The sequence below is a fragment of the Gadus chalcogrammus genome, chromosome 10, assembly GCF_026213295.1.
Source record: "Gadus chalcogrammus isolate NIFS_2021 chromosome 10, NIFS_Gcha_1.0, whole genome shotgun sequence".
Lineage (NCBI taxonomy): Eukaryota > Metazoa > Chordata > Actinopteri > Gadiformes > Gadidae > Gadus > Gadus chalcogrammus.
In genome coordinates, this window is record NC_079421.1 from 14,267,232 (window position 1) to 14,283,044 (window position 15,813).

Sequence of the window (15,813 nt, forward strand, 5' to 3'; positions counted from 1 at the left end):
AGGCCACGTCCAACCGAACGAACGGATGGATGCTAGCTTTTAGCGCGTCGCTGATGTCCCCAGGGGCCTCTTCTCTCAACGCCGGCCGTGCGTGTGATGTAATTGATGGTTAGGACTCATAACTAACCGACGTGGGGTGTTGGCTGTTGTCGGGTTTCAAGTCCCCCCGTGACGCACGCGGGTTCTGAATGACGGATGACTGTGTGGCGGCGGTGTTGACGCGGAGCCGGAGAGCAGTCTATCACCCCAGCGGCGAGTTATCAGGAACACATTAGTCGCGGCGATGCCTCGCGCTCCCGGTTGGCTGTCAGTGTGGGACGGAGACGGAGGTGGAAAGAGGGGCCCCCCCCTGTCTCTATCCGTCTTTTCTAATAAGATGACAACAAAAGCATTCAAACACGGCTCGCTCTTTTGAGGCGGACACCGCTGTGATTACCTTGAAACTGATTTCACATCATTTCACATCGACCCCCCCCCCCCCCCCCCCCCCAGGGTTGCTGAGGGACAGAAAGGGTTTTAATAAATAGTTAGCTTCCACTTTTTCCCCCACCCACTATTCCCTCATGCTTGCTAAGGAAATGTGGCCATAAAGAAAGCATAGCAGCGGCAGAATAGGGCCGTGTTTGTCAGGTAAAGCACTTCTGGGTCCCCACTGTGGCTTCAACAAGCTTCCTGTGTGTATGAGACAGCTTCTTTTGCTCCAGCGAAAACCTCTTGGCAGGCAAAATCTTTCCCATTCCTGTGCTTAGGTGTGTCTTTGTGTGTGTTTGCGTGTGTATGTGTTTTTGTGCGTGTGTGTATGGGAGAGAGATTGTGGATGTCCGTGTGTGTCTGCTTGTGCATCTGTGTGTGTTTGTGTGTCTGCAAGCAGTGCAAGCTTGAGTGTGCAAGTGTGTGTGTGTGTGTGTGTGTGTGTTGGAGTGTGCGTTAGCGTCTGTTAGCTTGTGTGTGTTTGCGTGTGCTTGTGTGCGTTTGGGACAGACTTCGCCCGTGTGTAGTGTACGCTTGCCTGTGCGTTCCTCATAAGCCTCCACCAGGCAGCTGTGAGAGACTTTGCGTAATAGCAATCAGCTAAGACTTCATTAAAATGTAAATTCTATCCCGGCCTCTTGTGAGTCTTTACAGTGTTTCCAAAATAACCAAGTGGCAGCCTTCTGGGGACCTGCCGTGTGATCTAATCTCGCTCTCCAGTTTCAAACTTCACCTCCGCACCGCCAGCACAGCACCAGAGTTCCCCCGGATCCCCACCCAGAGGGGGGTTGAGTTGGGGGTGAGAGGCGGGGGATGGGCGGGGGACACACGACAGTCGGAGTGGTTCGCTTCATGGCCGGCTTTCAGACGTCCCATTTTCACTGTTTGTTTGCTTTCAAGAGCAGCACAAAGCTAATGAGACAGCTGGTGTTCAGCCAATTTGTGTCCCTCAGTCTGTTGTTTACCCACGCTGTGCATAATTCAGACGAGATTGTTTACAGGCGATGATGCAGCTACGCGGCGTCCACAAGTGGCCAGTTGGTTTGTGTGGCGTTGCCGGGGTGCGGGCGGCAGAACGTGGGGCCCAGCCCTGGCTTTCGTGGAGCTATGCGTCCGCTTTGCTGCTTTGATTGTGTTTGGTGTGCCCTAAGCTCTCGTCAGTTTTGCAATGGCGACCGGTGTATAATTAGCATTAGCATCCAAAGAGATTATTCTGTCATTCTCGATCAAGAGAGACAGAGAAATACAGATGACCAGCCGGCAGAGGAACAAAGCCCGAATATTTCAAATTAGCGGGCTTTGTAGACAATCAATTCCGATATTGTTTTTTTCTAATGTTTTGTTGATGGTGGTTTGCAGTTGTTTTTGCACAATATTTCTTTCATATTTTTTGCATGTAACAAATTGGATTCAAAATGCCATACTAATGAAAATTAATGATGTCAAATCATGGAATTTCCATTATAAAAAGTGAGATTTACGTAAAAATAAATGGACAAAATCAAAGAATGAATCAATAACATAAATAATCAATCTATCATTAAGGTTCACATGTGGATATATTGAACCCTCTGGTGCTGTGTTGGCGGTGTGGATGATATTGTTTGTTTTTCAATCTCCTTTCAACCTTTTCAGTCCAAAACAAACGGCAAAGTGCCGCGGTGAAAACGTGTCATTATGTGGGGCACTTACAAGCTCCATCTGAAGCTATTTCCTCCACACAGAAGAGAAGGACTTTACCTTAGCATGATTAGCTGTCCCATTCAGGAAGGGAAAATAAGGAGAAATGTAGATATTCTTCATTCAGAGCACTCCACTCCTTGAAGTAATCTATTATTGCGGTATTTTTATCGGCCAATATTTGCAAAGTGGTGTTTATAAAGAAAAGTGCATGCATTCGTTTTGCTACAATGCAACTTAAAACCAATGCAATCAAAAAATCAATGCCACCCAACGGATCCTACAAGGGCCTCCAAACTACAGAGAGAGCTGTCTTTGACTTCATGGATGTGCTTCTTCCAAGGCTATTCTTTTCACTGGTTGTTCTTAAGAGCTAAACCTGATGTCCCTTAGCTCACTTCAATTTGAGCCACTTTGAATGAAAGCATCTGCTAACTGCTTCCTCGTTGACTCATACTCGTACTATACTTGTACTCTTCACTCTTTGAGCAGAACTTTTATCCATAACTTGCAGTGGGATTCACCAGACCGTTTCAGACACATGTTGTTCAGGAGCAGCTAGGGGTTAGGCAGTGGGCTCAGGGATGGCTACCAGTGGCTTCAATTTAACAAGAGACCACGACGAGACAACAGGGTGAGATTACAGCGACAACTCTGACACCAAATGAAAATATCAAGTAAAGTCCCACAAGAGGATTCTGGGTTTATTATATCAGATATCACAAACTGTTGAAAAAACTGATCCAAACATAGCACTTCGACAACTTTTCTTGGAAGTACGACTATTGGATTATTAAAGTCAAAATCATGGTCAGTGCAATTAGGCCTACATATCGCTTATCACTATAAGCAAGGACTTATAAACAATAAGTAAACAGGTTATTACGGCTGAAATCGACAACACCTCACCCAGCAAAAAAAACACATTTTAATCTCCCTACATAACAATATATGATATGCCTGAATGCCTCCTGTTCTTCAGAGGAAATTCCTTCAAAAGTAGTTGAACCGGGTTTCTTATGTCTGCCAAGGTTACTGTAAATAGCCTAAATCTCTGCCTGGCCAGTGGGAATGGAAACGGCTGGCCCACACTGTTATTGGATAAAAAGATAAGGGTCAAATACAGGTTAGTCGTTTTTCCCTTCCCTGATTTCATAAAAAATTATACTTTACAAAGAGATATTTGAAAAGCCCCAAACAAGTGTAGCCTAATAACAAAAAAAGCACATTTTATTTGGCAGTGCCCACACCTTGCCATTAACACCCCTGGCATCACTTAGTTATTTAATCTGATAGTCTGTAGGGTTTTTAACAATGCCATTTGGCACACATGTAGAAATGAGTGGCTGCCCAGCCATGGCCCGACTGATGGTCTATTGGTCAACTTGAACACCTGGATGGTCTCACAAGGCTGATTACCATCATAACGTGTGATGACCACCATAGGGTGTGTCTTTGACTAAAGTAGCGTTCAAAAACTCCCTCAAAAGTGCACGATAACATTTATACTCCGCGTAGACTGATGTATTTTGAGCTTTTTAGCGTCGTTTAATGGGACTTGACGAAGAACATACACTATTACAATATCAAAGCAAAGCGTTTAGAATTCACTGCTTCAACCGAATACTAAACTAGGTTCAACGGAAGGCCATACAAACCCTCCATGTCTGTTTAAAGGCTTTAAGGCGATATCATCTTTGTGTGTCTTTACCACGTGACGTAAGTTGCTTAACTTTGCAAAGCGGTTTGCCAAGTTCTTCCTAAAGCCAATACCACCCTGACAGACCTCTTTCCAAACATTAGTATTATACAACGGCGCCTAAATCGCCCGGCCCTCCTGGTCTGTTTTCATCCCGATTTCCATCTAAATAAAATCCATAAAAAGCGTCATAATACTTATTTTATGACGCGACAGACGATTCGTTTTCCTTTTTTTTTTTATGAAACGAAACACGACTTTCCAAGGGAAAAAAAAGAGGGCATATAAATAAAAATCCCTGGGCCGTGCACAGATAAAAGTTAAACCATATTAGGCGGCGCTGTTACCTTGGACACAGAAGTAATTGGTTTCCTGGGGACATGTGGCAGGAGCAGTTGGGAGGCTACCCTTCAGCTCCCCTCGCGTCCGGGGACCCTCATTTACACCCTGTCATTCACATCACACTCTGTCATTCACATCAGGCCTGTCATTCACTCCCCGTCAACAGCCCAGGCGCTTCTGCCAAAAAACCTTATTCCCTTCCTGTTAATACACATCAGAACTCAGAGCGGACCCATCTTTTGGCCCCCTCTACATACACCGTGAATTGCTTGTCTTTTGTCGCCGGAGTTAGCCTTGCTTTAATTTAGCATCATGCACAGGGCGGCAGCGACATGAGCAACGCACACATCTAACACAAAGGTAAAAGAGATAATAAAAAATAATAATTGAAAAGATGAGGATAGTTCGATTTGGAGACGGATGGCTACAGACCCTGAGCGGAAAATGATCATAACATGACACTAGCAATAAGGTTATATGCTGGGAAAGGATTCTTCATGTGCTTTTTGCAAGTCAGTTTGTGTGTGTGTGTGTTTGTGTGTCCGTGTGTGTGTGTCTGTGTCTGTGTGTGTGTCTGAGAGCTTTGCGTCTGCATATATGTGTGTGTGTGTGTGTGTGTGTGTGTGTGTGTGTGTGTGTGTGTGTGTGTGTGTGTGTGTGTGTGTGTGTGTGTGTGTGTGTGTGTGTGTGTGTGTGTGTGTGTGTGTGTGTGTGTGTGCTAGTGTGTGAGTCTCGGTGTGTTTGTGTGTGGTAGGAGGGGCAGTGTTGTCAGGCATATGCATTACTCTGCCTCTTCCCTTCCCTTCAGAGATGAAAGCTATGTTTGCACAGCCGTGGCAAGCCCTGCTCCCCTGTTCCCCCTGCTAGAAGCAGTCAGATCCTCCCCTGGGCTTTCCTCCCTCACCCATTTTCACTCTTGCTGGCCGGGGGGTTGGTGTAATGATGGTAGCTGTAGAGGTGGTGGTGGGGGTGGTGTTGATGGTGGCGGTGAGGGGGGTAGTGTTCATGGTGGTGCCAATGGTGGTGGTGGTGGTGTTGGTGGTGGTGGTGGTGGCGGCAAAGGGTGTGGAGGTGTCGGATGAAATCCTTCAGTTTGCTGCTGTTCTGTTCGTCTTAGGAGCAATTCATAAAAGCAAACAGCAAAAAAAGCAAAACAAGCCTCCACACATGCTCACGTCACACCGTGCTCTCTCCTTCTCCTCAGCCTAGTCCCTGCTCGACCTATTCCCGTCCTCTGGCCTTGATTGCGCTGGCGGTTGGGAGGCTGCTCCGTCTGGCTGAACCTTCTCGCCCCGCCGAGCGTAGGAGCCACCATCGGGACAGTGCGCACCCGGACACAGTGGCCTGCACCGGGGCTGCTGTTGACCGGGAAGGTGGGCCGCTGGGAATGGAGTGGATGGGGGTTGGGTGGCTCAGGACTCGGACCAACAACAGATAGTATCCGGCAAGGCCGTATCTTCCATGGATGGAAGTCTTTATCTTCACGGTGGCTCATAATTGGAGATTATATTGTGCTGATAGCATTGAGGAAATATTGACTTGTGTGTGTGTGTGTGTGTGTGTGTGTGTGTGTGTGTGTGTGTGTGTGTGTGTGTGTGTGTGTGTGTGTGTGTGTGTGTGTGTGTGTGTGAAAGTCTGTGTGTATGTGTGCGCATGCTTGCGCTTGTGTGCGCTTGCGTGCGCTTTGCGTGTTCATCTGAGCCGCTGCACAGTGTGTGCTCGCTGGGGACTCTGCCAGGGGAGCTGTCTCCATCTTGAATAAGAGCAGTCAGTCACTGGGGCTGAAGAGCTGATTCCTCACGCGCATCCCCCTGCGTACACCTGTTTCTGCCGGTCGAGACAGGCACCCTGGGAGGGACGAGGTGCCACATCCCTCTTCCACCCTCCAAAAGCTGGCAGGATACAGACAAGTCAACCCAGGGAGAACCCACACGTTGTGGTTGTCGGGAAGGCCTCCAGCCTCATCTCAGTACTAATAGGTAGGACACTGAACAACTGGCAATCGACAGCAGAGTCATTCTATTAAGCTTGACCCGGGGAGGACTCGAGAGGGAGTGGGTGTGTTGGTGGTGTTTAACCCAGCACAGCGCCACTGGTTGGGGCAAAAGGGTCCTCAGCTCAGCCTGGATGACTTGGAGGGCTTCAGTGGTGCTATGTCATTCCCTGCTAATATATGACAGCTGGGTTGGGATCACGATGAAGAGCTGTCTGTGATGTCTCTCATCTGAGTAGCAGTAGGAGAGCTCTCTCTCTCTCTGTCTCTCTCTCTCTCTCTCTCTGTCTCTGTCTCTTTCTGTCTCTCTCTGTCTATCTATCAGTCACTGTCCTCTCTCTTTCTCTGTCTCTCTGTCTCTCTCTCTGTCTCGCTGTCTCTCTCTCTGTCTCTCTCTCTGTCTCTGTCTCTCTCTCTCCACTCATAGTTTCACCATCGTGACATGCCAGCTCCCCTGCTGTGGGTGCTATCTTTGTAGTGTGTGTGTGTGTGTGTGTGTGTGTGTGTGTGTGTGTGTGTGTGTGTGTGTGTGTGTGTGTGTGTGTGTGTGTGTGTGTGTGTGTGTGTGTGTGTGTGTGTGTGTGTGTGTGTGTGTGTGTGTGGGTTGACTCAGTGTATGTGTTTGTGTTTGTGTGTGTGTTTGTGTTTATATGTAGGTATTCATAAATGGGGTGATGTAATATCCGGGTGGGGAGTGTGATGATCTGTAACCCCAACCCAATCACCACCACCACCACCCCTACTAGCATCCTCCCCACCACCATCACCCCCACCACCACCACCATCACCACCACCCCCACGATCATCATCATCACCCCCACCACACCACCATCACCACCGACCCCACTAGCATCATCAACGCCACCCCCGCCACCATCATCATCATCACCACATCCACCACCATAACCCCCAAAATAACCAACACCACCTCCCCCGCCAGCAGCACCACCACCACGGTACATTTAGTCGCCTCTCTTAGCATAGATTGTAATGGCGTACAGAACAGAGGATGAAAGGCTTCTCTCTGCGGCGCTCTGCTAGAATGCAGCCGGCGTCCCCAGCCCTATCGATTTCCATCCAAACAACATGTGGTTTAATATTTCCTACCACTCTGCCGCACGGGGTCTGGGGTTGCTAGGTAGCGCATTGCACAGGCGTGTTTGATGCGTGTGTTCTCTCTGCAAATGGCTTTGATCCTCGGCACGCTGACATATTTTTCTGACGACTTACCTTCCTACGCCTCTGTACCTTTGATGCCATGGAAACCAAAATGTTTCTGAAAGCTCCTGCGGGGAATAACCGGGCTTGTTAGGCAAAGTGGAAGAAGAAGACAGTGTCCAAGAAAGTTTCACTACAAGGCGCATGATCGAGGCCTACAAAACAAGAAGCATACAAGTAGATTAGATTCCTTGCATTTGTTGTGAAAGTTTCTATCCAAGGAAAGAAGGGACTTTGGACCTGTTTTCGATAGTAGCCTAGTTGTGTGAGTGTCTGCGTGGTGCAGTATGATGCCGAGAATCAACATCGGCATTCAAAGGTCACTTACCCTAATGCATCGCTTACGAGAGGAGAGAAAGAGAGAACGGGTGTTGTGTCTCGCATTGTTTCACTCCAGATCACCATTAGTGGCTTCCCCTAAATCGATCATAGTAGACTTTATGTGACGTTTTAATTTGGCTATAAATAAAGTAGACGCACACGCTGTTCGCAGCACAACAGCAAAGTGCAGAGTTCGGTGGATCTGGAGGTCTGGCCGTGAAGGCAAGCTGCTAATTAAAGAGCTGTTTGTTTCTCCGAAGACACATTCCACATATTATTTTGACAGGCAGTGTAAAGGTGGAGAGAGTCCACACTAGTTTTCTTTCATTTATTCTACTGGCTGTATATCTTCTGCACTCTGTGTAGGAGGTTTATTAGATACAGAAAAGATGGATGTATAAGTGCTTTGAAATTGTTAAAATGATATAGTAATTACTGTTCCCTGGTTTGTTGTTGAAGTTGAGTCGCATGTGGCAATTTCATAACTGGATACTTAATTATTGGAATAAAGGATAACAAAAGTTTAAAATGCAATCTGCCAAATCCAATTAACATTGTAATATTGTTTGCGAGACGAAACAATTATGATTATTGTTTTGAGACCAAAGCGTTTCACATATTTAAAACCATTTTCATAAAGACTCTCCCTTCCTCGATTAAAAACCCCTTTATTAAGAAATTTCAAATTCTCAGAACGCGAGCATCCAGCGTGGAATTTATTAAATTAGCCAGCTAGCTTGAGGCTTCTCCCAGCTTGTAACAAGATAACAATTTAGGCTTCACTTTGCCTGGTCGTTATTATAAAATAATACAATTGATTTGCTCTGACCTCTGTTTTATGTGCTAGGAGGGAACAGCCCCTTACATTAAATCACCAGGCCAAGTCATGGGACGTGAGTCAGGGAAAACACACTTTCCCTTCTGCCCAATTAGCGGAAAAGGAAATGAATCATACTTAGATTGTCAGGTTGACACACATGCACACACAAAGAGAGAGAGAGAGAGAGAGAGAGAGAGAGAGAGAGAGAGAGAGAGAGAGAGAGAGAGAGAGAGAGAGAGAGAGAGAGAGAGAGAGAGAGAGAGAGAGAGAGAGAGAGAGAGAGAGAGAGAGACGGGGAGAGAGAGAGAGAGAGAGAGAGACAGACGGGGAGAGAGAGAGAGAGAGCGAGAGAGACGGGGAGAGAGAGAGAGACAGACAGAGAGACGGGGAGAGAGAGCGAGAGAGACGGGGAGAGAGAGAGAGACAGACAGAGAGACGGGGAGAGAGAGAGAGACACAGGGAGAGAGAGAGAGACACAGTGGGTGGACCAGGGGGAGGTGTGTTGGAGGTAGTGTGAGGTTATTACAGGTCTGATTATTGAGTTCCATGGGGCAATTGGCTGAAACGAGGGCTGACAGCTTTGGGAAGCAGCAAACAGCTGGAGAGTCCGTCTCTGTGCCAGCAGTCTTATTAAGTCCATCTCGCTCCCAGGTGGATAAGCCGCTATGATCTGTGATTAAGGCATAACTAATGGAGAGCTGATGAAAATAATGAGGAACCTGCGACAGCGGCAGACACCATCAAGATGCTGTGGCGGTTTTATAAAAGCGCTCCATTAGCGCTAGAGGCACCGCCGGCACATTTGCATCGTAAAGTATCCTGTAGCTCAGGTGAGGATTCACAAAAGAATCCATGCATCACGTTTGATTAGTTGGTGCTGACAGCCATTTTGAATTGAGAAGGTAAAACATGGCTCAGCCTCCTTATTGCAGAATACACAATACAAGGGCCACTCACTCAATAAAGTAGACACATCTTACATGGACAACACAAAGTGCCTATTATTTAGTGCTCTGTACCAACATTGTTTATACTATTGCTCCACTCTCTTCTGACTGGAGAATAATGCGCTGTATCAGGAGGATGTTCTATTTTTGTCTGTTATTATTGGACTTAGTGTATGATTTGACTGGCAACACTGGCAAACAGCCCACTTCTGAGCGTATTGCATTCATATTTATGACATTCACATAAAAACTGACAGAAACAGATGCTGACAGTTTACACTTTGATTCATTGTTTAATCTATGGGTTAAATATAGCCCTTATTTGTATGGTTGCGCAATGGTGTTTAATACCTCATTGTACTGGAACTGATTGCCTTGGCAAAATGCACGGAGAAAATATAAAGAGCTCAAAATAAGACAACAATGAAGTAAGGAAGCCTCTGTCGGCCCTGATAATAGAGAGAGAGAGAGAGAGAGAGAGAGAGAGAGAGAGAGAGAGAGAGAGAGAGAGAGAGAGAGAGAGAGAGAGAGAGAGAGAGAGAGAGAGAGAGAGAGAGAGAGAGAGAGAGAGAGAGAGAGAGAGAGAGATGGGAAGAGAGAGATGGGAAGAGAGAGAGAGAGAGAGAGAGAGAGAGAGAGAGAGAGAGAGAGAGAGAGAGAGAGAGAGAGAGAGAGAGAGGTTGGAGAGAGAGAGAGAGGTTGGAGAGAGAGGGAGGTTGGAGAGAGGGAGAGAGAGAGAGAGAGAGAGTGAGAGAGAGAGAGAGAGAGAGAGAGAGAGAGAGAGAGACAGAGAGAGAGAGAGAGACAGAGAGAGAGAGAGAGACAGAGAGACAGAGAGAGAGAGAGAGAGAGAGAGAGAGAGAGAGAGACAGAGAGAGAGAGAGAGAGAGACAGAGAGAGAGAGAGAGAGAGAGAGAGAGAGGTGTGAAGGTTAAGAAAATGTATGTAATGTACAGCACCTGCTGCTTATGACGGAGGGGGGGGTAGTAGGTCGGTTCCTAATGATAACAAGGCATCAACCATGGAGTCAAAGGGGACGAGGAGGGTGATGAAGAGCACGATGAGGATGGTGAGTTGTGGGCGCTGAGGAAGGAGATGGTGATAGGCCAATGCCATGCAATATTCTTTGCCGTCTGAACGCGGAAACCCAAGGTTTAAGATCAAACACATTTCCGTTCAGCCACAAGATGATTGGGAGGGGTTGGGGAGGGAGGGAGTACTTCACCACGTGGGTGGAATCCACTGAGCGACTCTGTCGGGCTTTGATATTTCCTTTTCTATCGAACCGTTGCCATCAGAAAGAAGAATACAAGAAGAAGGAGAACCAAGTGCAGGCCGACTATAGGCAGCCAGGACCTATCCCCTGGGAATCAGGATGTCTTGTGGAGCGTGGTAGATATCCATGGTGTTATTGTTCATCCCAATATTCCCTCATGGTCAGGCCATAAAGCCACTTGAAGAGGCCTCTACCAAGTACTCAAATTCGTTTTTCCAGTATTTGCATGTCCAGATTGAGTTCAACAACAGCCCCTGGGCTTAATAATCGGACTTGTATACATCCAGTTCACAACATTCATCCCTTGAAATGCTGCATGTGGTAATCAGTGTCAAACGTGTTTTATCGCTTGAATCTTGGGTTTTCCCTCAATATTTGATGACGGGAAAGAGTGACTTGGAATCAAATGTATCCATTGGTAATCCGAGGGGATAATTAGTGATACAGTTACAGTGACAGTTTTAGAAAGGGTATTTGTTGTTTATGTTGAGTTGGATTTACATCTGTAACATCTTACGCTTAAAGCTGTGTTTACATTCCAGATGAAAGACAACATTTGTTTGGAATATATACATATACATAACTGGGTTTACAGAGGTTTATATTTGAAACCCTGCAAATCCAGTCTAATAAATAATACTGATCTTTGTGTCAGGCTCTTTCAGGATGGGAGATTAGATCATGCAAGCCTATGATATACCGCACAGGGCAGGATTCTACACCAGCAGTCATTGCATTCCTTCCTTTCCCCATACCTGTGCACGTGGTTACAGTTATATGCTGAGGCCTGACCAGTTCATTAAATATCCACTCTTAATTTCCTGTGGAGACTGTGAGCCGGGACAGCTCTGGCCCCCCCCCTAACACAGCAGAGCCTGCAGGGAGACAGGCAGCAACCCCAGCCCAAACATGATGAGTCTCTTAAAACCAGACTAACCAATACATCATCCTCCTCCTCCTCCTCCACCTCCCTCCCTCCCCCCTTCTCCTTTTAAACCGTCTCCTGTCCCCTCCATATTCTTCTCCGCCCCCCCTCCTCCTCCCACCACCCCTTCCTTTCTCTCTCCCCCCTCCTCCTCCCACCCCTCTCCTCCTATCCCCCTCCTCCTCATCCACCCTCCTCCTCGTCCTCCCTCCCAATGCCTCCTCCTCCTCTCCCCCCTCCTCCTCCTCCCCCCCCTTCCCCCTGCTGTCCATTCCTCAGAAATGCATGAAATTGAGATTTCCTTCAACGCAGAGAGACCTTCTATTGATCCCCTCGCCCCACCATGATGAGTACAGCTTATTTGAAGTCTCATTGTACAAAGAGAGAACAAGCAGAGCTCTGCTACAAAGCTTTATTCTGTTCCTCACAAGACCAAGAGTGGTAATATTCTGATAAAATCATGTGGGCAAGGCCATCGTCCTCCATATTGTACACGGTTTTATTACACCACAAATCTAAAATGTGTTTGTGTGTAGTTCATATCCTGTAATATATTCTGCCTGTTGTCTTGCCGAGGCTGTGGTTTTGATTTTATGGTGGCAGCCATATTGCCAGAATGCATGGATGATATGGAACACGACTGTAGATCAATAAATACGTAATGAACTTTTAATATTAGTTTACTCAGACTCGTTCTAATCTCTGGGATTTATATGATCCCATTCCAATTTATTTTCTTCAGTGATGCACCTTATTTTCAACTCTTTCGGATCAAATTCTTTCTTTGTGCCAACACATTATTATCATTATTACATAATCCCTTTGAAATGTAGATGTTTGTTTCCTTTGAGTTGTTATATAAAGGCATGTGCATCCATACAATGTTGTTGGTTATCATTAAAAGAGACTTTGACCAAAACAACTCGTGCAGTTCAGATGTATTCCCCACTGATTAGGTACGAAGCTTTCAGGCCATTTCTACCAATCATAAAGCCCAGCTTTGCAGGAAAGCTAGGCTTTAGTAGTGCTGTTTTGACAGTCGTTGACACTTTTAGCCTCAAGGTAGGTCTGCAAAACAAGCAAACAAAATGACTGCATGAGTGGAAAAGCAAGAGTGTGTGTCGTGTAGATATCCACAATGTATAAATGAGGACTAACGGAGGCCGGCTTTTTTTCTGACTGAACAAAAGGCTTCTTAGTCAAAGCCCAGTTGTTTTTAATACGAGAATAACAAATTGTGAAATTATTCACATGTCTTTATTGAATTTTAACTAACCTGTAGGACTGGGGTTTTCCAAATTCAACCCAATTGCATGATTGCTTTTTTATTTTATTTAGAAGTGCTTGTAAGTCAGTGATATATGAAACAACAACAAATCAATGACTCGTTTTATTGTACAACACATTTTGCAAACTATTTTCTAATCCATCTAAATTAGTGCAAAATGGGTGACACTTTATCAGTGCAGTCTAATCAGTAATTGCATTGGTTGTAAAAAGCCTACAGCCAGGTGGTACTACAAAAGTGTATTCAACCTTAAACAATCCGATATTTCCTTCAGCAGTTCTGTAGTGTATTTTTCAGCCTGGACATTTAATACCTTCAAAAATAATGACACACTTCTCACTTTCCGTTGATTAATATGATATTCGACTTTTTGTTGATCCAACAATAAGAACCAGTGATACTTACAAACTAAATAGAGCAAAACAAACACTGCACAATATTCAAGATTAATCATGTAGAATAAGGAAATGCTAATGCATGCTATAAATATACCTGAATACATATTTTATACGTAACATATTTTGATGATATCATACTAAAGTTGTAATTCAGAAAGAACATCACATTTCAACATTTGCCTTGGCCTTGTGAGAGAAAGTAAATTGAGGCAGCAGTGCAGAACAGCCACTGATTGGCATGTACTTGGCCCCTGATGGCAGCCCTGTAGGGCACCGATGATGTACCAGGGCCCCCAGAAGAGAGCTCTTGTGGTGCTTATGGTGGCAGTGAGACATAGAAAGTAGACCCTTTGTTAACCGTGTTAGGTGTTGCATTCAACTAGACTGGAAATCATTTTAATCATCTTGAGAGTATTTTTAACTCAAGTACACTGAAACGACAGCTTCTGAAACGATGCAATGTTAAGTGTACGGCGTACAATGTTCATCAGATGCCAGTAAAACTGAAAGTCTGAAAGCGCGCCAAAGGAAAAGCCACACTGAAACTAGGGTTATTTTATTCCTCACTCATCCTATATTAGTTAATGAGCTGTTATACTGGCTTCTTAAAACTTTTATTGTTCTGCGATTTTCATTCATTCGTCCTGATATCTTATTCCCTCTTTAACGTTAGTAATAAAAATATAACCTGCTTTGTCTACCGAGAAACCTCACATTAATTTGGCCTCCATAATATCTAATCGTAATTGCCATCCTCGACTGAACTTTGACCTTTCCAGGCTTAAATTGACATCAACGACTTCAGATGCAGTTCTGCAGTCGTAGCATATAGGAAATAAATAAAGTAAATGAAAGGTCAGGTGTCCGCAAGGCAGACAGAGACTGCTGGGGCTTTCATTCTGTTCAGATAAATATTCTAAATGCCACTAACTTGGTGTGAAATGATAGGAATTACGGTGGGAACCCCATTGCCACACTCCATGTCACGCTGATGGTACTACTCGATGTATGATTAGGTGTCTGATAACAACACAAGATACAAATAGATGTAATCATGATTAAATGACAGAGAACATTATACATATGTTTGATAAATATATATATATATATATATATATATATATATATATATATATATATATATATATATATATATATTTGAAACATTTTATTATTATATGATATACATACCTCATTGTGAAATGGATCATATAATCAAAATGTCAAGTCAAGGCAAGTCAAGTTTATTCATATAGCACATTTAAAAACAACAATAGTTGACCAAAATGCTGTACAAAAATACAATGCAAAACAACAAATACGCCTAAGTTAGGCCTACAACAACAAAGCAAAACAAAAAAGCTTAATTTGTGTTAAAGGGCAATGCAAAAAAGTGAGTCTTTAGTAGCGTTTTAAGCTGGTCAATAGACTGGGCAGTTCTCAGACTCAGGGGAAGACTGTTCCAGAGATTGGGGGCAGCCACAGCAAAGGCTCTGTCACCTTCTGTCTTTAGTCTTCACCTAGGTACATCGAGCAGCACTTGCCGAGCTGTGCGTAATTCTCTAACTGGAGCTTGAATGCAGAGCAACTCTGACATATATTGAGGTGTCAGCCCATGTAAAGATTTAAAAGCAAACAACAGAATTTTGAACTTGATTCTAAAAACCACAGGAAGCCAGTGAAGAGAGGCCAGAACATGGGCAATGTGGTCATATCGCCTTATCCCAGTAAGGAGACGTGCAGCAGCATTTTTTACCAGCTGCAGGCGATGGAGCAGACATTGGTCCACACCAAAATAGAGAGAATTGCAGTAATCTAAACGGGACATAATAAACAAGTGAATGACTCTCTCGAAGTCCTTTGGAGGGAGATAATGCTTAACTTTAGCTAGGAGTCGCAGCTGGAAGAAGCTTGTCTTGATGACTGAGCTTATTTGGTTGTCAAATTTAAAACAATTCTCTGAGGTTTCTAACAAAAGGGCGGCTTTAGGAGGCAAGGGGACCAAGGACACTGTCGATGCCATCTAGTAGTTCAGATTTACCAAAAACAATTATCTCAGTTTTCTTATTGTTTAGTGTTAGGAAATTAAGTTCCAACCAGGTTTTTATATCTTTCAGACGATTTAACAATGCATTTGTTGAATCCTTATTTGAATTTAACGGCAGGTAGACTTGTAAATCATCTGCGAAACAATGTAAATTGTGTTTTTCAAAAATGGAACCTAGGGGAAGCAAATAGACAACAAAAAGAATTGGAGCTAAAATAGAGCCTCCAGGCTAGTGGGGCTGTAGTTGAGGGGTACTGGCCCTTGGTGAACAGAAAAAGTTCTCTCTGACAGATACGACTTGATCCATTTAGGACATTTCCAGTAATACCAACACACCGTTCCAAGCGGGAACTGTTCACCAGATAAAATAATCTGGTGATCGACTGTG

At 44.8% G+C, this 15,813-nt stretch overlaps 1 protein-coding gene across 1 annotated transcript; it reads right to left on the reverse strand.

Annotated features, from left to right (window-relative positions):
• Nucleotides 1-5,092: 5,092 nt before the first annotated feature.
• LOC130391008 (transcription factor MafB-like) lies at nt 5,093-7,167 on the reverse strand. The gene is made up of 3 exons (XM_056601193.1): nt 7,012-7,167; nt 5,414-5,573; nt 5,093-5,304 (listed from the first exon to the last, which is right to left on the reverse strand). Exons 1-3 carry the CDS (start codon nt 7,165-7,167, stop codon nt 5,093-5,095), a joined length of 528 nt encoding a protein of 175 aa, XP_056457168.1.
• Between the last annotated feature and the right edge of the window lie 8,646 nt (nt 7,168-15,813).

Excerpts from the sequence above, each read along its gene's own strand:
- LOC130391008 (XM_056601193.1), bottom strand. The coding sequence starts at position 7,167 with ATGCTAAGAGAGGCGACTAAATGTACCGTGGTGGTGGTGCTGCTGGCG. Across the intron at positions 5,574-7,011 it reads TGGGGTCGGTGGTGATGGTG|CGGCCCACCTTCCCGGTCAA; the intron begins GTGTGGTGGGGG and ends CTCCATTCCCAG. Across the intron at positions 5,305-5,413 it reads AGGCCAGAGGACGGGAATAG|ACGAACAGAACAGCAGCAAA; the intron begins GTCGAGCAGGGA and ends ATTGCTCCTAAG.